Raw genomic sequence first — 23,665 nt, 5'->3', positions numbered from 1 at the left:
TTTGGATGATTTATCCAGTGGTGATAGAGTCATGTTAAATCACCCAGTATTATTGGGTTGCAGTCTATTTGATTTTTGAAATTGAGAAGGGTTTGTTTGATGTATGTAGATGCTCCATTGTTTGGTGCATAAATATTAATTATTGATATGTCTTTTAGATGTATAATTCCCATAAACAACATTGAATGTACTTCTTGGTCCCTTCTGATTAACTTTGGCTTGAATTGTTCTTTATCTGATGAGGATAGAAACCCCTGCATGTTTATGAGATTCATGTGAATGATACTTTTTTTCTCCATCCTTTTACCTTTAGTCTGTGGAATTCTTTTCCTATAAAGTGAGTTTTTTGGGAACACCCATAGTGTTGACTTTTGTTTTTTAATCCAATCTGCCAGTCTATGTCTTTTTTTTTTTTAAATGGTGCTGGGAATTGATGGCAGGGCCTTGTGCATGCAAGGCAAGCACTCTACCAACTGGGTTATATCCGCAGCCCACCAGTCTATGTCTTTTGATTAATGAATTTAGGCCATTTATATTCAATGTCATTATTAAGAAATGATTTTTATTCCCTATCATTTTGATTTACTTCTTGTTTTCAATTTGAGTTAGTTTCTCCTTTGATTGTCTATTCTATTATAGTTCTTCCTTTGCTGGCTTTCACTTTTATTTTTTATTTCTTCTTGTCAAACATTTATTGAGAATGATTTGTAGTACATGCTTTCTAGTTGTACATTCTTTCCACTTTGATTTATCATGGAAGGTTTTTATTTCATTGTAAATTTTAAAGCTTAATTTTCTGGGTATAGTATTCTTGGTCAGCATTAATTTTCTTTCAGAGATTGGGATATATTATTCCCAGATCTCCTAGCTTTGAGGATTTGTGTTAAGAAACCAGATGAGATCTGGATTGGTTTCCCTCTAAATGTAACCTGTCATTTTTCTCTAGTAGCTTTTAAAATTCTATCCTTATTCTATTTTTTGTTAGGCATTTTCATAATAATGTGCCTTGGTGTAGGTCTGTTGTAATTTTGTATATTTGGGGTCCTGTAAACTTCCTGTATTTAGTTTTTCATTTCATTCTTTTGTTTTGGAAATTTGCTTATATTATTTCTTGAAGAAAAGATTGTGCATTCCTTTGGTTTGTGTCTCTGAGCCTTCATCTATTCTGATAAATCTTAAATTTGGTCTTTTCTGGTTATCCTGTATTTCTTGGATGTCTGTTCAAGGTCTCTCTTTTTTTATAATTCTTAAAAATTTATTTCACAGTAATTCAGTATTCTGAAACTTCATTACAGTACTTTGGAGCCCAACTGTTATTTTATTGAAAAACAGTGATTAGCTTAGAAATAATTTCTCCATAGCTGTGTCTCCCTATCTTTTTCATGGTAAACAGAGGAATATAAGGAAATCTGCAGGGAGCCAAATAGCCACAGCATGAAATACCTACCTTTAAAATCAATTCCAGTACTAGAAAATTCAAATCCCTGTTAATATTTCAAAAAAAGATGGGATATTTGTTCAACATCTTTTCTCCATGATAAATTTTATTTTCAAGATTATATATTTTGTCTTCTTTGCTTGAAACTCTGTATTCCAAGTGGTCTATTCTCTTGGTGATACTTTTCATTGAATTTTTAATTTGGTTTATTGATTCTTTCATTTCCAGGATTTCTACTTGACTTTTTCCAGAATCTCTATTCTTTATTAGAATGACCTTTCCCCTCCTGTATTTTCTCTGTGATTTCACTTCTTATATCATCCTTTACCTTGCAGATAAGTTGAACTATGTACATTCTAAACTCCTTCTCTGATATTTCTTACATTGTGGTGTTGATGGATTTTGTTATTGATGTATCTTGGTTTGTTTGGGGTGATTTTTTTCCCTTGCTTTTTTATGTTCTGTGTCTACCAATCTAACAGTATGGATCTTGGTCAGTAGAATTTTTACCCTGTGTCCTTGAAGGTTTCCAGAACCTGGCGATTTAGGGGAAGATAAATAATAAAAACAACCAATACGAATAATATACAGCATTAAACCAAATAGTTCCTGTTATAACATCTACAATGTTAATTGTCACAATAAACAAAATCTAATGATTACTGTGATTATTTTTATATTAAATCTATAGATAGTTTCTCAGGAATGATGGACTTTAAAAACTGCAATTAATATTTAAAGTAACCACATATTTCCTTAGTATTTCCAAAATATCATGTCTTTGTAGAGCTATATATAAAGGATGATGGAGGCTCATTGTATCAGCTTACAAAATTTAAAGATGAGTTCACTCTTAACATGCTAAAGGTAAGTCTGATTTTTTTTCAAATCATAGGGAAGCAGTTATCAAATGCATACATTTGGGCTTGAACAGGCCCACTCTCGGGGTGGTGTTTGCCCTTGGGAGATCAGGTATCTTTTCTTGCATAAGGATAGGTGGGGGCTAGGACAGTATGTACTCCTCAAGAGAAAAGTATATGCCCAGAGGTTTCAGGCTTTGCTGTGCAACCTAATTAAGATGATACAGAAAATCTGATTTATTGTTTGATGGGATGTGAGTATTCCATGCCCTGTTTCTCATTTCCTCATCGTAATGATGACAATAGTAGCAGAAGCAGCAGCTACCATTTATTCAATACTTACTATATAACAGGCATTTTTCATGATTATTTAATTTTCACAACTCCATGTTATAGGTCTTAATTTTTTAACTATTCTGTGATGAATCATGAGAAAACTGAGACTTAGTTTATGAAATTCACTAATGTTATGCAAATAATCAAATACAGATCTGAGAGTAGGACCTATCGATTTTTTTGTCCTATGTTCTTAATCATGTTAGTAAATTGTCCTTATATTATATATGTATTACCCTAGTATTGTTATATATTATTATATATGATATTTACTGTTTGGTACAAACAAGGTTTTAGAGACCTGTTGCTTAAAAAATTGATTATTAAAAAAATTTTCTGCCATGTCAGAGTGATATTTAACTACTGATTATCTACTGTAAAATCTCATTGTCTTCACATTATCACAGTTGAAGTTGGAATACAATTTGTCCTGTTGTTACATTGTCTATCTGGTAAATTTTTGTATATTCCCCAAATCAGTACTCTTGGCACTTTTTAAAATTATCTGTGGACATACCCAGAGCATAGAAAAATTAGAGTTGCCCAACTGAGTTGAACAGGGTGATTCTCTGACTTATCTTTTCAGTTCTCATACTATCAATAAATGTCCTTTTCTACACTTTAGACTTCACTAGTTGGACATCCCTGATCTGAAAATCCAAAATCTGAAATGCTCCAAAAAGTAAAATATTTCCTGTGTCATGTCAGTGCTCAAAAAGTTTTGGATTTCAGAGTATTTTAGATTTCAGATTTTTGCATTAGGTATGCTTAATTGAATCATGTTTTTCATGGTTTTTTTGGGGGGATTGATAATTTTACTATTTAAAATATCCTTCAAGCATAATGTTGAAGTGCTGTCTAATGTTTCTAAGTGCAAGAAAGCTATGCAGTGCCTTACAGAGAAAATATGCATGTCAACTAGACCTGAATTATAGTGATATTTGTTGTGAGTCCCTGGTTAATGAATCAACTATATGTATATATTAAATGTGTCCTTAACTATGAATACACATGTAAACAACGTAAGATATTGAGCAGTTGATGAAAGGGTTATGCCCAGAGGCTTCTAGGAGTTCATTTCTCTATTTTCCCTGAGAGCAATAGTTTAGTTTTTATTAATCAGTGTTTATGGAAAACTTTTCAGAACTTTCTAGAATCGTTGTTAATAATGAGCATTGGCTATCCATACAGTAAAGGATAGCTATTGTCCTTCCTCTTGCTCTTACTTTTTAAATTTCTGTTGTCTTTTTCCTTTTTATTGAGTTCTCTTATCTGATGATTATGTACAGATTTCCGTTTAGTTTTCCATTCATTGTTGCTTTTCACACATAAAATATTTGATAAGAATGAGACATTATTTCTGAACATGTGATTGTGTGGTGTTTATTCTTTAGACGGTTTTACTGATGGAAGCTGAAGAGAGGCTAAACTTCCTTGTGTCCGAGGTGGAGCATCCAGGCCACAAGGACCTGTCTCATTGTTGTGCTGCTGAGTTGGAGATTGTGGTGGAAGCCCGTCTTCATCTGGCAGCAATTGCCCTGCAGAGACACCGGGCAGCATACAGGTGAGTCAGTCTCCTCATACATAGAAAAGGCACACATTTGAAAAGCTGTTTCCTCCTCTAGAAAACCAGGATGCCACGTAGGCATTTCTGCTGTGTAACAAAACTGATGGTGGTCTTAAGGTAGGGCACATGGTTGAGTTGAGAATTGAAGAAGATGCTCTTTTCATGGAATACCATCTTGTTTGAAAAAACAATGCACAGACTGTGCTTATTTAGACTTGGGTATTTGGCAGACATTTTCTTAAGAATGAGCAAAATGAGCAGAACTTATAGTGTTTGTTACCCATGATAACATTTGAAATTTATAGGAAAATGAGAATTTTGGACAATTTATGTTTGCCATTATGAAGTTTATAGTTTACCAGTGTTTATTTCTCTGATAAGATTAGTAATAACATTAACAAAACTAATTTTTAATAGTGTATTGAAATATTTATACATTTGTGTGTCTCCATAACTCAGGGAGCTGATATTTTCCAAAGGACCAGTACACAATGATACAAAATTCCAGTTATCAAGATAGACCAATATATTTTAATGTAATGAAGGAAAAGTTCATTGATATACGGTATTAGATTCTATATAGCAACAAATTTTTACAAAACTGTCATTTGACACATTTTGGTATAGTATCAAAGGGAAATATTGACAGTTATTTGAAGGGGCTTCCATTCTCCTTCCATTTCTAACAACTATTTACGTTAGGCCTCATCTTCTTTATATACTTAAAACAGCATGTCACTGACCAGTTGTATAATGGGATATAAATGTAGATTGTCTCTTGTTCATCTAAACATTAAAGAGAACACTAATTTTTTTGGGGGGAAAATAGTTGCTTTGTATTACAATTTATTACTTATGTTAATATGCAAAAGGCTCATTATTGTTAATATGCAAAAGGCTCATTATTTTTATTTGAAAGTGAATTAAATATTAAAGAAGTTAAAAATTTGTCAGTTTAATTTCTGATATAGTGAATGTTCATGGCACTCTTTAGGGGTTCTTAGGAATTTTTACGGGTTTAAAGGGATGCTGAGATAAAGCTTGAGGCAAGCTGGTTTACAGTATTATCACATTTACAGCAATCTTTAAGGGTACAATGGTAGTTTATTGATGGCAAAATAGGCGTTAGCTATTATAGAATAAAATAATAACAATTTTCCCCACTGAAGTTTGGAGGAAGAAGGTAGATTTAATATATGATTTTCTACAAAATTATCTCAGAGCAACAGAAGCCCTAGTAAGTATTTTTTGTCATTTACCTTTATTCTTCCAGAAGCTCTCTGTGTATAATTCGCCCCTTTAGTTTGGAAGGTCTGAGTTTTTGCTGTTGTTGTTGTTGCTGGTGGGGGTTTGGGGAATAATAAAGAAATGAGAAACTAAAAGTTACAAAATATCCACAGAAAGGATTGTCATAATAGAACTTTAATTTGAAAACCACATAGACGTATGCAAATAATATGCTAGTATATCAGAATCACTCCTCTTTTAAATATATGAACCTGGCCCTTGGGACAAAACCTGCAAAAACTTGGATGTTATTGCCTTTTTAGAGCAGAGTTGTCATTTGGGGGAAGCCTACTGTCAAGATGAATGAGTTTTTCTTGCGTGAACTTTACCCCCCACAAGCTTCTGTTTGGGCACTGCTGAGAGTCTTGGACAGTCCCTTTTCCAAATGATGGTTAGCTTGACATTTTCTGATACTTCTAATAAAATTATGTGTCAAGGAAATAGAAAGGCATATTCCCTGGGGTGACAGGTAGAGTGAGCTGCATGGATTTTATGAGAACAAACTGACCGTTTTTGTCATGAATGTTAATAAGAAATATATGAGATCAAAGTTATTCACACCGTATTTCTACTTCTCTCACTTTCAAAATCCCATTTTTTATTACTAAGTGTTTCTTCCTATTTTTGTATTTAATTTATTGTCTGAATGGAAAATAACTTGACCCTTGCAGTTTTGTCAGAATGAAGCTTCCTCCCTTTGGGATTTTAGATTGTTGGTAGGGGACAGTCCTTCTGTACTTTCTGTCTAGCAGGAGAGGAGAAAGTAAAATATTTCCAAACCAAGCAACTGCTGTAGTTTGAATGTTTATCCCCCAGAATTTATGTTTGGAAACTTCATCCCCAAAGGAATATATAACAGTATTTGGAGGTAGGGCCTTTTGGAACTATTTGGGATTAGATGGAGCCCTAATGAGGGCGTTAATGCTTTAATGAAAATAGAGAGACCAGAGAGAGCAAGCTTGCTCTTTCTCACCATGTGATGACCACTGCTGTTACAATGCAGCAAGAAGGTCCTCATCGGATGACGGAGCCATGCCCTTGGTCTTCCCAGCCTCCAGAACTATGCGCTAATAACACCTGTACTCTTTGTAAGTTACCCAGTCTTGTGTATTCCATTATAAAAACAGAAAACAGACTAAGGTAACAACTACATCGTACCAAATAGATTGCAACCGACTGGTAAACCCTATATTTTATTCAAGTTTTTGGGTTAGCAAGATGATAAATCTTATTCCTCATTTGTCTTGAAATCAGAATTTGGGTTTCAGAATCAGAAGAATGGAATAGGCACAATTTGCTTCATCCAGAGGCTGCTAGTAGCCATGATGTGCTAGCCTGTGAAGCTACCCAGTACAGGTGCTTTAGAAATACGTGTAGCCTTAGCAGAGTAAGAAGAGAGGCAACTTCTTATCTGTATATGCACAGAATCTGAGTTATGTTGGTTGTTATTTTCTGGCTTGTTTAGTTTTATTTTAAATAAAAGGATACCTTTTAAATAAAATGATACCATCACAATACCTTAGAGAATATTCTACAAATATTGCAAGCCATTTTAATGATTTACCAAAATCCTGGGAGTTTAAAATTTGATAGTTCCTAGACAGCTAAGTTATGCTGGTTAACAATTTACAAAGAAAAATCAGTTTAATCTCCTCCCTCCACCCCTGGCCTGATGATCATGGTAGCACCCACCATGCGCAAGTCCGTTTGTCCAGTGCTCCTATTTACTGAGCACGCTCTGCTTTCAGTAGACTGTCAGCTCCACAGGGACAGGGAATTGCATCTGTATTATTTATTGCTATATTCACTGACCCTAGATTTCTATCCTGTGTCCCTGGCACAGGAAGAAATATATTAAAAAATATTTAATATTTTTAATATTAAAATATTTAATACATATTTTTAGCAAATGAAAAATAATGAAATGATTTAACCCTTACAGTCATTGGATTTAAAGGGTATGCATTTCTGTTATCATCATTCCTGTTTTGTAGATGAAAGGATTGATAATGGGAGTGCCCAGCATCACAGAGCTAATACATGGCAAAGGTAGATTTGAACTCTGCATGTTCAGTGACAAGGTCTTAAAAAGTTGGTTTATCCAAGAGGAATTTTTAGTTAGGTTTTTGTTTTGTTAGAAGCAGAAAAATGTAATGAAACAATTGAATCTCTAGAAGGATATATATCCTTTCTAAAGCTAGAGCTGACTATAAGGTGTCAACTGATTTGATTTGTAACATATTTTAATTTTTATTAATTTGACAAAAAAGTTTACAACTGCAGTACATAGCAAAATAAATCTGTACCTGCAGTAAATATGTCAAATAGTTCATATCATTTTTAAATATAGTTGGTGATAGATTGATAAAAAACACTGTTTCTAAATGATCAACTACTATAAAATCCTTCATCCAAAAGAGAAATTATAACTAGTATATAAACACATGGAAGGATATTCATTCTCTTACAAAGTAAAGATAAAACAATAAACAAATCTTTAAAGTACAGATTTCCATCTATAGATACCACTAGGAAAATATTTCCTGATAGTTTCTTCTTTCATATTCCATTGTAAAACATGAGGATCCATGAAGACAGAAGGGTTCACTGTGCAAAATCCTGGGTCGGTGCCCTGAGACTGTATGGGGACTTAAAGAAGTACTGCAGCCAATAAAAGAGATACATCTCATGATTAAGAGCTCAGGAATTTGTTCTGTAAAAATGACTAGTGATGGGCATTGCAAATGAATTTGTGCTCAGTCTAGATGATGTTTGCTAAGTGCAAGGGTCAAAACTGATTGCCCTCAAAGCTGAGAGAATACAAAGGTGATAATAATGATCTAGGGGTAAGATATCAGATTATAGTAACTATACAGATATGGAAGAAATAGGTAATGAAATAGTAAGTACTAAATTATTCACCTTACACTTTGAAGATCAAAATACATTTTGAGGTACTAAGAATCAGAATATCAGCATGCTTTTTTGGAGGGACTGAATTTACCTCATAACACCTGTTAAATGTGACTGTCTGCTAAAAATCCAAATTGGGGATACCAAGTAGGGAATCATGAATATTTTGTCCATTTGGATTTTTACCCAATTTTTTAAAATCAAGCAATCTATTGATTCAAATGAGTAAATGTAAAAACTACGTGATACAAGCTAGGCTGACAGGCACTAGAGACAAGGAAGGAAATGAAACCCATATGACATCCCTCCAGAAAGGCAGGTCCTCCCCAGGCTGATGGGGCTGACACTCCTCATTCATCAGAACAGGCATCAGAAGAGTTTGCTTCACTCTTCAGTGTGACTCTGGGATGTGGACTTGATTTGCCTTTCTCTGGGATGGGTAGAGTCTCAAGATAGAACAATGTGGAAAGACAGAGAGATCTGGGCAGAGCCGCAGAGATAAGAGGGATGGCAGCAAACTATGAATAGAGGAGAAAGTGTCTGCTCCTCTTTAGTCCCCTGTGATACGAAATCACCTCTTCCTGGTAAAAGAGAAGAGGTAAAGAGCATGGAGGAAGGACAGCTTGACTCTGCTGACCTTGAGGTTCGCGATGCCCTGGTCAACTCCAGGTAAAGCACCCTGCCCCCAGCTGGTGTGCTGCGTCTTCCAGTTACTGTTCTTGTAGGGGAGGCGGGCACAGGCCTGACGACACACACCCAAGCCCCCATGAACAGAGTCACTGTGGGGATTTGCCCAATTTTTTTCTGTTACAAATAATACTGCAATGAGCTTCTCCAACCACACATGTTGTTCTGTATTTTTTATCAATTATGCAAGTATAATTTATTAAGTAAGCATTCTTTCTGATTTGTGGTCTCTGATATATGGTGGGTTCCACATACATGATTGCAAGTACTTCATTCACCTGACCTGCAACAATGTGATAATAAGTTTATTGTAAATGTTACTGTTGGTAAAGCACCCTACTCACCACTGCTTTTCACTTTATGGCTTTATGGGATTGAAATCGCATAACATAATTAACCATTTTAAAGCAAACAATTCAGTACCACATACTCCTTCCCTAACTAGTGTACTTCCATCTCTATCTAGTTTTGAAAAAATTTTTGTTGCCCCAAAAGGAAATCCATGCCCATGAGCAGTTATTCATATTCTTCCTTCCCCCAGCTTCTGGTGCTACCCAACTTCCTTCTGTCTCTATATTTTCCTATTATGGAATTTAATATAAATGGAATCATCTAATATGGGACCTTTTTGTTTCTTTCAGTCAGCATAGTAAGTCTGAGGTTCATCCATGTTGTGGCATATCACAATTCTGCCCTTGTTTTGCATTTTCTTTTTTTTTTCTTTTTTTATTGGTTGTTCAAAACATTACAAAGCTCTTGACATATTGTATTTTATACATTAGATTCAAGTGGGTTATGAACTCCCATTTTTACCCCAAATACAGATTGCAGAATCACATCAGTTACACATCCACATTTTTACATAATGCCCTATTAGTGACTGTTGTATTCTGCTACCTTTCCTATCCTCTACTATCCTCCCTCCCCTCCCCTCCCATCTTCTCTCTCTACCCCATCTACTGTAATTCATTTCTCTCCTTGTTTATTTTCCCATTCCCCTCACAACCTTTTATATGTAATTTTGTATAACAATGAGGGTCTCCCTCCATTTCCATGCAATTTCCCTTTTCTCTCCCTTTCCCTCCCACCTCATGTCTCTGTTTTCTTCCTGCTCTGTTATTAGTTGCTCTCATTATATCAAAGAAGACATTTGATATTTGTTTTTTAGGGATTGGCTAGCTTCACTAAGCATAATCTGCTCTAGTGCCATCCATTTCCCTGTAAATTCCATCATTTTGTCATTTTTTAGTGCTGCGTAATACTCCATGGTGTATAAATGCCACATTTTTTTTATCCATTCATCTATTGAAGGGCATCTGGGTTGGTTCCACAATCTAGCAATTGTGAATTGTGCTGCTATGAACATCGATGTGGCAGTATCCCTGTAGTACGCTCTTTTAAGGTCTTCAGGGAATAGTCCAAGAAGGGCAATAGCTGGGTCAAATGGTGGTTCCATTCCCAGCTTTCCCAGGAATCTCCATACTGCTTTCCAAATTAGCCACACCAATTTGCAGTCCAACCAGCAGTGTACAAGAGTACCCTTTTCCCCACATCCTCGCCAGCACTTGTTGTTGTTTGACTTCATAATGGCTGCCAATCTTACTGGAGTGAGATGGTATCTTAGGGTGGTTTTGATTTGCATTTCTCTGACTGCTAGAGATGGTGAGCATTTTTTCATGTACTTGTTGATTGATTGTATATCCTCCTCTGAGAAGTGTCTGTTCAGGTCCTTGGCCCATTTGTTGATTGGGTTATTTGTTATCTTATTGTCTAATGTTTTGAGTTCTTTTATACTCTGGGTATTAGGGCTCTATCTGAAGTGTGAGGAGTAAAAATTTGTTCCCAGGATGTAGGCTCCCTATTTACCTCTCTTATTCTTTCTCTTGCTGAGAAAAACGTTTTAGTTTAAGTAAGTCCCATTTGTTGATTCTTGTTATTAACTCTTGAGCTATGGGTGTCCTATTAAGGAATTTGGAGCCCGACCCCACAATATGTAGATCAGAGCCAACTTTTTCTTCTATCAGACGCAGAGTCTCTGATTTGATATCAAGCTCCTTGATCCATTTTGAGTTAACTTTTGTGCATGGTGAGAGGAGGGGATTCAGTTTCATTTTGTTGCATATGGATTTCCAGTTTTCCCAACACCATTTGTTGAAGATGCTATCCTTCCTCCATTGCATGCTTTTAGCCCCTTTATCAAATATAAGATAGTTGTAACTTTGTGGATTAGTCTCTGTGTCCTCTATTCTGTACCATTGGTCCACCCGCCTGTTTTGGTACCAGTACCATGCTGTTTTTGTTACTATTGCTCTGTAGTATAGTTTGAGATCTGGAATCGCTATACCACCTGATTCACACTTCCTGCTTAGTATTGTTTTTGCTATTCTGGGTCTTTTATTCTTCCATATGAATTTCATGATTGCTTTCTCCATTTCTACAAGAAATGACGTTGGGATTTTGATTGGCATTGCATTAAACCTATAGAGAACTTTTGATAATATCACCATTTTGATGATGTTAGTTCTGCCTATCCATGAACAGGGTATGTTTTTCCATCTTCTAAGGTCTTCTTCAATTTCTCTTTTTAGGGTTCTGTAGTTTTCATTGTATAAGTCTTTCACCTCTTTTGTTAGGTTGATTCCCAAGTATTTTATTCTTTTTGAGGATATTGTGAACGGCGTGGTTGTCCTCGTTTCCATTTCAGAGGATTTGTTGCTGATATACAGGAATGCCTTTGATTTATGCGTGTTGATTTTATAACCTGCCACTTTTCTGAATTCATTTATTATCTCTAATAGTTTCTTTGTAGACCCTTTTGGGTCTGCTAGGTATAGAATCATGTCATCTGCAAATAGTGATAATTTAAGTTCTTCTTTTCCTATTTTTATGCCTTTAATTTCTTTCGTCTGTCTAATTGCTCTGGCCAGTGTTTCGAGAACTATGTTGAACAGAAGTGGTGAAAGAGGGCATCCCTGTCTTGTTCCAGATTTTAGAGGGAATGCCTTCAATTTTTCTCCATTCAGAATGATGCTAGCCTGAGGCTTAGCATAAATTGCTTTTACAATGTTCCTGTTATCCCTAGTTTTTTCTAATGTCTTGAACATAAAGGGATGCTGTACTTTGTCGAATGCTTTTTCTGCGTCTATCGAGATGATCATATGGTTCTTATCTTTGAGTCTATTGATGTGGTGAATAACATTTATTGATTTCCGTATATTGAACCATCCTTGCATCCCAGGGATGAATCCTACTTGATCATGGTGGACAATTTTTTTTTTGATGTGCCTTTGTATCCGATTCACCAGAATTTTATTGAGGAGTTTTGCATCTAGGTTCATTAGAGATATTGGTCTGTAGTTTTCTTTCTTTGAAGTGTCTTTGTCTGGTTTCAGAATCAGGGTGATGTTGTCCTCATAGAATGAATTTGGCAGAGCTGCCTCTTTTTCTATTTCCTGAAATAACTTGAAAAGTATTGGTATTAATTCTTCTTTAAAGGTTTTGTAAAACTCCGCTGTATACCCATCCGGTCCTGGGCTTTTCTTGGTTGGTAGTCTTTTGATTGCTTCTTCTATTTCATCCATTGATATTGGTCTGTTCAAATTGTGTGTATCCTCCTGACTCAGTCTGGGCAAATCATATGACTTAAGAAATTTATCGATGTCTTCACTATCTTCTGTTTTATTGGAATATAGGTTTTCAAAATAATTTCTAATTGTCTTCTGTATTTCTGTAGCATCTGTTGTGATATTGCCTTTTTCATCCCGTATGTTAGTAATTTGAGTTCTCTCTCTTCTTCTCTTCGTTAGCATGGCTAAGGGTCTGTCAATCTTATTTATTTTTTCAAAGAACCAACTTTTAATTTTGTTAATTTTTTCAATAGTTTCTTTTGTTTCAATTTCGTTGATTTCCACTCTGATTTTAATTTTTTATTGCCTTCTGCTACATTTGCTGTTGTTTTGCTCTTCCTTTTCTAGGGCTTTGAGATGAAGTGTGAGCTCATTTATTTGTTGGTTTTTCCTTTTTTTGAGGAATGACCTCCAGGCGATGAATTTCCCTCTTAAAACTGCTTTCATTGTGTCCCATAGATTCCGATATGTTGTGTCTGTATTTTCATTTATCTCTAAGAATTTTTTGATTTCCTCCTTTATGTCTTCTGTAACCCATTGATCATTCAGTAACATACTGTTCATTTTCCATGTGATGTAGGATTTTTCCTTCCTTCTTTTATCATTGATTTCCAGTTTCATTCCATTATGATCAGATAAAATGCATGGTATTATCTCCACCCCTTTATATTTACTGAGGGTTGCCCTATGGCATAATATATGGTCTATTTTTGAGAAGGATCCATGTGCTGCTGAGAAAAAAGTATATCCACTTGATGATGGTTGATATATTCTATATATGTCAGTTAAGTCTAGGTTATTGACTGTGATATTGAGTTCTACAGTTTCTTTATTCAACTTTTGTTTGGAGGATCTGTCCAATGGTGAGAGATGTGTGTTGAAGTCACCCATAATTATTGTGTTGTGGTCTATTTGATTCTTGAACTTGAGGAGAATTTGTTTTATGAACTTCGCAGAACCATTATTTGGTGCATAAATATTGATAATTGTTATGTCTTGTTGGTGAATAGTTCCTTTTAACAGTATATAATGTCCTTCCTTATCCCTTTTGATTAACTTAGTCTTGAAGTCGATTTTATTCGATATGAGGATGGCCAACCCTGCTTGCCTACGAGGACCGTGTGCGTGGTATATATTTTCCCAACCTTTCACCTTGAGCCTGTGTATGTCTTTTCCAATCAGTTGTGTCTCCTAGAGGCAGCATATTGTTGGATTTGTTTTTTTTAATCCATGTTACCAGCCTATGTCGCTTTATTGGAGAGTTTAAGCCATTAATGTTTAGATTTACTATTGATATATGGTTTGTACTTCCTGCCATGTTTGATTATTTATCTTTTTTTTTTCTAATTTAGTTTGTTTCTCCTTGATTAGCTTTCCCCCCGTCCTCTGTCTTTACCAAGGCACTTCCCACTGATGGTTTTGGTTATTGTTTTTCATTTCTTCCTCGTGTAGTGTTTTGCTCAAGACGCTTTGGAATGCTGGTTTTCTGGCTGCAAATTCTTTTAGCTTTTGTTTATCATGAAAGATTTTTATTTCGTTGTCATACCTGAAGCTTAATTTTGCTGGATACAGAATTCTTGGTTGGCATCCATTGTCTTTCAGTGTTTGAAATACGTTGTTCCAGGATCTTCTTGCTTTCAGCGTCTGTGATGAAAAATCTGTTGTTAGCCTTATTGGTTTACCCCTGAATGTAATCTGCCTCCTTTCTCTTGTAGCTTTTAATATTTTGTCTTTGTTTTGTGTATTGGATATCTTCATAACAATGTGTCTTGGCTTTGGTCTACTGTGATTTTGTGTGCTCGGTGTCCTGTATGCATCTACAATTTGTATATTCGTTTCCTTTTTTATTTCTGGAAAGTTTTCTGTAATTATTTCATTCAGCAGGTTACTCATTCCCTTGGTTTGAATCTCTGTTCCTTCCTCTATCCCGATGACTCTTAAATTTGTTTTTTTATGTTATCCCATATCTCTTGGATGTTTTTCTCGTAATTTTTAACCAGCCTTTCTGAGTTGGCTAGACTCTTTTCAAGATGAAATATTTTGCCTTCATTATCTGACATTCTGGCTTCTACTTGCTCCACTCTGTTAGTGATACTCTCATTTGAGTTTTTAATTTGGTTTATAGTTTCTTTCATTTCTAGAATTATTGTTTGATTTTTTTATAATCTCTATCTGCTGATAAAGATGCTTAACTTCTTCTATCTGTTTATGTAATTCATTTTCAATGTATTCTTTCACTGTTTGAATTTGCTGTCTCGTATCCTCTTTAAGGTTCCATTCCATCTGTCTAAGGTATTCCTTGAGTTCCTTATATGACCATTTATTTTTCTGATGGCTCTAGGTCCTCCTGAATATTTAGGCTGTCCTGCATTGTTTGTACTCCTTTTCTTCCTTGCTTTTTCATGCTGCTCATGTTACTTCTTGTTCTGTTTGACTGCTGAGTTACTGTTTACTCCTATAAATTTATTTGATGCTTGGGAGAAAAGGTATTAGAAGGGAAGGGAAGAAGTCATTAAAGAGAATGAGAGTAAGCAGATAGAATTCGATGAAGGGGGAATAAGAAAATTGAAAAGAAATGAAAAGACAAAAGAGAAAAAAAATAGAAAAGAAAGAGAAAATTTTTTTAAAAAAATAATGATAAAAAATGAAAATTAAAAAATTTTCAAAAATAATAATAATAATAAAATAAAAAATTTAAAAAATTGAAAACATTAAAAAAGTTAAAGAACAACAACAACAAAAAAATGAAAATGAAAGAAAAAAACCACAAATTAAAAAATAATAATAATAATAAATGCAGTCATAGAGTTCGATTAACTTCTCTTCCAGTAGGTGGAGCTGTGCCCATTGGGCCAAGCTTCTCCTCTCAATAGGTGGGAACCAATCACTGTGCAGCAGCTCTTCCTCCCAGAGTTGGCGGGTCTCCAATCCTGAATGTCTGGGGCCTTCTCTTGTGTTTCCTCAAGCCAGGCCCCACTCACCTGTGACGCTCACCACAATACTGGCTACACGCCAGGTCTGCTGCTCCTGGGAGCCCTGTTTTCATGAACACCTGGGCACACTCTCCCTGTTTGCCTCCCTTAGACCCTAAGTTTGTAGAACTTGGGGCTGAGAACCCCCAGCGAATTTGCTTGCCCTCCACTAGCCACGCCCCCAGTAGCTGGTGCAAGAGACCTCAGTTGTCAGCACTGGTAGGAGCGGCAGCCGGGAGTCCCGCGCCACTCCTGCTTCCCTCGGTCTGGCTATCTCGCTCATGGGAGAGCTGGGAGGGGCCCTTAAGGTTTCCCCGCTGTGTGGAGAGGAATGGCTAGGGGATTACACACCTGTCACCGCTGGTTTCAGTGAAGTTATCTCCTCTGCTGGTGACGTCAGTTCTCTGCCATGGTGGTATCCCATGCAAATGGTGACCGTTCGTTCCCTTTGCCAGGTGACCAATGCAACGGGTGGATCCTCACTGTCTCTCCAAAGCCCCGTTTCAATCCTGTGGCCACTGCCTATGAAGGCTCGGTTGGCTTTTACCTCCGTAAGTTCAGAAAGGGCCGACCAGTTATTTCAGCTGGATCGTTAGTGCTGAGTCAAGAGAAGTAGGCGAACCGGAGCTTGAATGCAGCCGATCCGGGCTCGGTGTGTGTTCTGAGAGGCCCAAACTGTTTGCCCCAGATCCACGTCAGCTCAGCATTGCCTAGTGATCCTGAGAAAACAACATTTAGACAGTTTACGACTCCCTATGCCCGCGCAGCCGAAGAGGTCAGAGACTTGATCTCTCCACGCCCGCCGCCATGTTGGATCTCCCTGTTGTTCTGTATTTTGAGTTTTGTTTTGGAATAGATTTTTAAAAGAAGGCAGCTTAATATGTAAGATATTTTGAAAAAAAATGTGATGTGAAGTATAGGTTTATACAGGGGAGGAGGATGCAATGGTTTATGTATGTATGGAGCAATAGGAAGTAAAAATCCCTCTCTCTTGGCATCTGTTAGTTTAGTACATTTAATTTCTGGCACTGCTAAACATTGATCAAGCAATACTTTAGTTTAAGAGTTTCCAACTATATAGAATTGAGTAAATCTGGAGAACCACATTCTAATGCATATAAAATATATTTTGTTCATTTTAAAAAATGTCAATAAATTTTGTTTTAGATCTTAAAAGCATGCATTCATACATTCTTCTATTTACTCATTTTTATTTTAAAAACTGTTTGTAGTATGAATATATAACAACAAATCCCACCATTATGTACAAGTGCAGTGCACCAATAAGAAATGTGGGGACAAAAACCTATTTTTAGACAGGCATGGTGGTGCATGCCTATGATCCCAGTGGCTTGGAAGGCTGAGGCAGGAGGATCATGAGGCCAAAGCTAGCCTCAGCAGCAGTGAGGCACTAAACATTTCAGTGAGACCCTGTCTCTAAATAAAATACAATATTTTGGCTGGGAATGTGGCTCAGTGGTTGAGTGTCCCTGAGTTCAATCCCCAGTAACTCCCTACCAAAACACAAAACCAAAACAAAAAACCCTATTTTTAGTTTCTGTTATATCCCAGTCACTGTATTAGATGACAAGTTTCTAAAGGAAATGAAACAAATGAGCTGTAGAGATATGTCCAGAGGATTAAATTGTGTGATAAAAACACCACATAAAGCAAACCAAGGTGCTAAAAGGGCATGTACAAGGAATATCTGATCCCCTTTTGAGGGTGGGTGGGGGTGTGGGAAGGGTTTTTTTTGTGTGTGTGAAACTAAACTTAAGAAATAACATAAAAATGCTACAATTATTCTAATAACATTTAAAATATATTCTGTGTTTTAGTGCTGCAATAGTATATTCCACACTTAAACTTCTGCAAGATTCAAAACTTTTTAAAAAGAATGTAACGAAAGATGATGCAGAGAAGCCCCTTTCTCCAGGCACTTCTGTATGTATGAATATTACACTTCTCCTTATAATACTTACTGCATAATGACTATTGGCATGCTAGGAGATTGTCTAATTATTTGGGTGAAGCCAAGGAGTAAAGTACAAAAAGAACACTGAATTCAGAATAAAAATACCTGAGTTTAGGTCCCATTTATTGTACTTATTCACAGGAATACCTTGAGAAAATCTCTTAAAATTTGAGAATTTTTGTAGTTTTATTTACGAAGGGATGGAATTGGATATAATAGTCTCTAAAGTTCCATCAAGATAGATCGTTGTAATGTTTAGATATGCTCTTACTACACATAAAGTTGTCTTACGAGACTTACTGTCTGTTCTGCTTTTGAGTTTATTATCTGGGCATGACCAGTAAAATACCTGTACTTTTTCTTCCTTTGGATTCCTCATAGCGTACTCCATATTTTAGATTTCCAATGTATTTGAGAACTGTGCATAAATTCTATGATTAGACTTTGATAAGAGCATATAATTTAACAATATAGGGTTGATTAGGATTAAAATATTAAGATTCATTACATGGAATTCTTGCACATTATTTCAAGAATTACTAATAAAATAGCTAATATGCAGCATCATTACAAATTAGCAAAGCTAATTATACTAAATAAAGACTCATTTCTAGCTATATTAAAAGCACTAACCATATTAAAAAGCAATCTAATTCTAAAAATTGTCTTAGAACAATGGTTATCAACTGGAGGTGATTTTACATCCCAGGGGAGAGTTGGCAATGCATGGAGACATTTTGGTTGTCACAACTAGAGGGGGGGTGCTATGGGCATCAGTTGGGTAGAGGCCAGACATGCTGCTTAAATATCCTATAATGTACAGGAGAGCCCCCTGCCACCCCAGCAATTATCTGGCTTCAAATATCAAAGCATCAAGATTGAAAAACCTTGATTAAGTTGAAGGAGAATTGGCTTTTCATTAGGAACATGAAATAAAAGCACTTAAAGATTAAGTTTTATTGATGAACATTGTTTTCTGTATTTCTCTTCTAAATACTAGATTTTTTGAGTACTTGGCCCATTCTAATCACCATCCTGCCTGCGTGGCCTCTGTTCACCGCTTACTCTTGTTCTCAGGAATAACTCACCTTTCTTTTCCTGTACATCCCACCTGACTGTCCATATTCTAGCCCCCTTCAAGTCCCATTAGCAGCTTCCCGATAGCCAGTAGTGCCAATTGGTTGGACACGATCCCTGGCAGGAAATTCTAGAACAAAGGACTGGGGGGTTAAATTTCCCTGATAGTCTATGATTGACTTCCCCCAAAACAAGCTTCCTCTGCGCTTCCTTCCCAGTAGCTATGGGCACCCATCACCTCTTTTAAAGTATAATAACACAGATGGTAAATCAGTTATAATACATTCTTGGAATGAGAGCCACACAAAGCAATGCAACACAGACGGTTAAGACTGGATTTGAAACCCAGGAAAACACACAGTGAGTTGAGTCCTACCAGCATTGAGTCCCACCTAGGTTAAGCAAGTTAGTTAACCTTTCTAGCTCTCCGTTCTCCCAACTGTAAAACAGAAATAGCAATAACCCCTCTTTGGCTGTTAGAAAAATTAAATAAGATATTGTGTATAAAGCATGTAGCACAATGCCTGACACATAATAAGTGCTCAATAAATATTAGGGAATGTTTATTTATTATTTTTCAGCCCTTAAAATGGTGTTTAAAAAACTTTTGATGACATAGAAACTGCTGACAATATAATTTTTATATTTTATAGATATACAAAATAATTTCTAAATTTAAAAACTGAATACTATGAAATGATATTGGATGCTTAGCTTACATTTGGCCTTAGGTTAGAACTTCATCTTTATGAAATGAGAAGATAACCATTATTTTAATATTGTTTAGACCTCAGAAAATAAAGATGATGAGTTTTTGGACCCTGTTTCCCTGAATGCTCGAGAATATTTCAACATTCATCTGTGGTTGAGGTGCCGCTTAGCACTGGTGACTGCTTTTGTCTCACAAATTCGAGGCATTGGAATTGTGAAAGGTACTAATGTACTATTTTCTTAATCAATGTTTCCACAAAATGTAATTTTATACAGATGAAGGAGCAGTAATATATTGGGATATCTTTTGCTATAACATTCACTTTTTTTTTTTTTTTTGTACCAGGGATTGAACCCAGGGTCACTTAACCACTGAACCACATCCCTAGTACTTTTTATTTTGAGTAAGCATCTTGCTAAATTTTGCTGAGGGCCTTGCTGAATTGTGGAGCCTGGCCTGGTACTTTTGATCCTCCTGCCTCAGCCTCCGGAGTTGCTGGGATTAAAGGCATGTGCCACCTTGCTGATATATATAGCATTTTCTAACTTTCTAGCTTGATCTCTTTCCAGAATTTAAAAATCTGGTATTAATTTAAAATAATATTTTCCAATATTATGGCATATATATTACCACAGTGCAAAACAGCAGAGAGATTTGTCATCTTGGAAAGTGGCTAAGTACAGGGGTGAGGAACACCAGTCTAGGAGCCATCAAATTTGGGTTCAGATGCTAGATCTACCACTTCCTCACCAAGTCTTTCTCAGCCAACTCTTTCAGTCTTTGTGTGCCTCAGTGTCCTGCTCTGTAAAATGAAGATAATTATATCCACTTCATACGAGTGTCAGAATTAAATGGGCTAAATTTAATCTTAGATAATATAGCCTGGCACATATAAATGGTAGTACTTGCAGTGAGTAATAATTATCTATTTGTATACCTCTCTATTCACTCATGTCTCTCTCTCAAGTTTAAGTTATTTCATGTAATATTATTGTTACTTCATAGAACTGGAATATCCTAAAGTACTTTGCCCCAAATTACACCAATTTTTTTTCTGCATTTCCTGTAGAGTCTGTTTTCCATCTTAATATCCTCTTGTTCTTTGACCTTATGCAATATTACTGTGATGAGCATTGCAGATGTTATACATATATGCTTTCTTATTTTCTCACTGCATTTTAAATAGCCACACTTATTTATCTTAGAGAACGATTTGACAGATTGTTTGAGCCTCATCCGTGAATTATACGTGGAAGCAAAAAGTGCAGAGGACTTAGAACTACAGGCTGAATTCTTGATGCAAGCTGTAATCCTTGGCCTGCAAGAAAAGCATTTAAAGGCAGACATCATCACAGACCTTCAGGTAAGAAGAAAACCTTGTGCATATTTATATTTAGGAAGGATTCCAGTTAGAATAAAAGGAGAGAATTTTAAATTCCATTAGGTACTGAATGCATACCAAGCAACAGGGCCAGTTCTGTTTAGGTGAATTAGAAAAAGTACTAGCAAATGGAATATTTTTATTTTAATAGGATATAATACATTTGCTTGAAGGAAAAGAATTTCTTTCTCCTCGATCTTTGTTAACTCTGGCGAAAAGCCTTGTTCTACTGGATGACTTAACAAAAGCTGAGAAATTCAAGGAATCTCCCTATTCAAAATCAGACAAGTTACAATTTTTGACCCAGGCTCACAACATTATTATTGAACAGGTGAGAATGTTTGTGTGTCCCACAAGATGTAGAAGTTTACCTTTTGTCTTTTTTTCTTATTCCAAACTACATTAACTAATTGTTCATTATAATATTTCTTTCATAGATGCTAACTTTTGGGGAAACAATTGACTTGCATTTATCAAACACTGAATATAAAAATCTATTACAACCTTTGAAAAATATCTATCTTCCTCATGTTATGTTACTGGCCAAAATAAAAATGAGAATTGGTAAGAACATTTAAATATATACATGTTTAAATCTGAATGTTTGTGAGTATTGTGTGTAACAGATATAACATTTCAAGTTATTTTCAGGTAAGCTATCATATGAGTGCATTTAAAAGGAGTAGTGTTTATGAACACTCTGGCTTCATTTATTTAACAATTTTGATCACTTACCACATGTCAGACTCAGTGATGTATTTAATCTTTATATATGATTAGAGTATGAAGGTGATTACAGTAATTATAACATGCCTAACTAATTGCTTTGGACTATTGCATTTTATCTAGTTAATCAATCATTTGGATTGAAATTATACCCATGTAGTCTACTTTAGAATTACTATGTATTTCAGAATATTTATTTTGAAAAATCATACAAACAGAAAATACAAAACACATTTCTTCAATAACACTATTTTTGTTAGTGTAAAATATGTAAATATGTAATATGTAAAATGCATTATGTCTTTTAGGATGCTTTTAAGTAGCTCTATCTTTAAAAATGCTTAACAAATGTCAATGAACTAAGAAAACAGCTTTAACAAATATATTAACGAAGGTGATATTCCTCTTCTCTGAGCTCTGATAACTTGTTTGTAAAATTTTAGGAAATGAACTTATGCCTTATAAATTTGGGAATTGTCAAAAGTCTTCTTATTTTTATTAAAATAATGATAATAATAAGGTGTCTTGAAGGCACAGCATCTATGTCTCTTCATAATACATTAGCTGGCACCTCAGATAGTAGATTTGCTGATAACAGTATTCTAAATGCCAGGTGGGTGGTATGGTTTCCAGTTATCTGCATGCTGAGCCTGTTGGGAGACACTCCGCTCGGTGTGGTCATAGCTGCCACCTCCTTCTGCCTCACTCCTGTGCCAGGGGAGCAGCTTCCCTCTTCTCAAAACCTCTTGACTTTGCTCAGCTCCCCAGCTCCTCTATCCTTCCCGGGGTCCTGCTCCAGCATTTTTAACCCTCTCTTACGTCTTCCACTGTCCTTACTCACTGTGTCCTTTTCTCACACTATAGATTTGTAAATATGTTCTACTCTTACATTAATTTAAAAAAGAAAACAACAACAAGTACAGTAACGGTTACAAATCTACCCTAAGTCTCTCTCTCCCTCCAACATCCACTGCCAGCTGGACTCCTCAAGAATGAATTCTGTTTCCTCCTTCCCCTTTCCTCACCTCCCATTCGCTCTTTATCTCACTCCATTCTCGATCCAGACCAGAAAACCCACACTTGATGAGGCCACAGAGAGTTAAATCAGTCATAACTCCAAGGTGTGATTTTCTGACCTTGCCCCTATGGACGGAGGAGCATTTGATACTGCCTGCTGACATGGCTCACAACTTCCTGAAACTGCTATCCTAACCATTAGGCACTGCCCTGGGCCAGTTTTTCTCCTCCCTCTCTGATCCCTTCATTACCTTTGTAAGTTCTGTTTACATAGTTTCTCCCTTTAAATAAACACTCTCCATTTATTTTTGTTTCAAGGACTCCTTATGATGTGGTCCTGGGCTACCTGTTCACCTCTTCAACACTCTAGTCGCACCGCACCACTCCAGGCGTATGCTTGCTTTAGACCTTTGCACTAGCTATTGTCTCCATTTGGAACAGTCTTCCCCAGAAACTCCACTCTCATGTCCTTCTGTGGCTCTTGCACACATGTAGATACATTTCATTTAACTCTGTTTATCCTTCAGAACTCCTCTAAGCATTGCATCCTCTGGAAATCTTTTCCTGACCCTCAAGACTGGGTTATGGGTCTCACTTCCCTGCTAATTGGCTATTCTTATTGTAGCACTCATCAGATTGGTTATTGAGGCCAGTGTCCTTGCTTGAAGACTCCATTTTATTGTAAACTTGTGTTAGCCTTTCATCACTGTGACCAAAGTACCTGATAAGAACAACTTAGAAGAGGAAAAGTTTATTTTAGGATTATTAATTTATTCTAGCTTTCCAAAGTTCATTCCCCGGTCAGCCAGGTTCCATGGCTCTGGACCCAAGGTGAGGCAGAGCATCATGACAGAAGGGCATGGTGGAAGAAAGCTACTCAGCTCATGGTAGCCAGGGAGCAGAGAGAGGAGAGATGAAAAGGGAAGGGGTGGCTGGGCAGATGAACCCTTCTAGGACATGTCCCCTGTGACCCACTTCCCCCAGCCATGCTCCAACTGCCTATAGTTACCACCCAAACAGTTCAAACTAGGAAGAACTGATTATATTACAGCTCTCAAAATCTAATCATTCACCTCTGAATATTCCCACAT

General features: G+C 36.2%; 1 protein-coding gene across 1 annotated transcript in view; it reads left to right on the top strand.

Moving 5' to 3' along the window:
- The window catches only part of Cfap54 (cilia and flagella associated protein 54), a 311,291-nt gene that overhangs the window by 181,588 nt on the left and 106,038 nt on the right, over positions 1 to 23,665 (top strand). Inside the window, exons 50-56 of the mRNA XM_077799225.1 lie at positions 2,226 to 2,305; positions 4,029 to 4,198; positions 17,525 to 17,630; positions 19,526 to 19,670; positions 20,656 to 20,813; positions 20,983 to 21,162; positions 21,269 to 21,395. Coding sequence (XP_077655351.1) covers positions 2,226 to 2,305; positions 4,029 to 4,198; positions 17,525 to 17,630; positions 19,526 to 19,670; positions 20,656 to 20,813; positions 20,983 to 21,162; positions 21,269 to 21,395 — 966 coding nt within the window. The remainder of the gene's footprint in view (positions 1 to 2,225; positions 2,306 to 4,028; positions 4,199 to 17,524; positions 17,631 to 19,525; positions 19,671 to 20,655; positions 20,814 to 20,982; positions 21,163 to 21,268; positions 21,396 to 23,665) is intronic.

Source organism: Urocitellus parryii, chromosome 5 (genome assembly GCF_045843805.1).
Source record: "Urocitellus parryii isolate mUroPar1 chromosome 5, mUroPar1.hap1, whole genome shotgun sequence".
NCBI classification, from domain to species: Eukaryota; Metazoa; Chordata; class Mammalia; order Rodentia; family Sciuridae; genus Urocitellus; species Urocitellus parryii.
The sequence above is the reverse complement of the archived record's forward strand: the minus strand, read 5'-3'. Positions and strand labels throughout refer to the sequence as shown.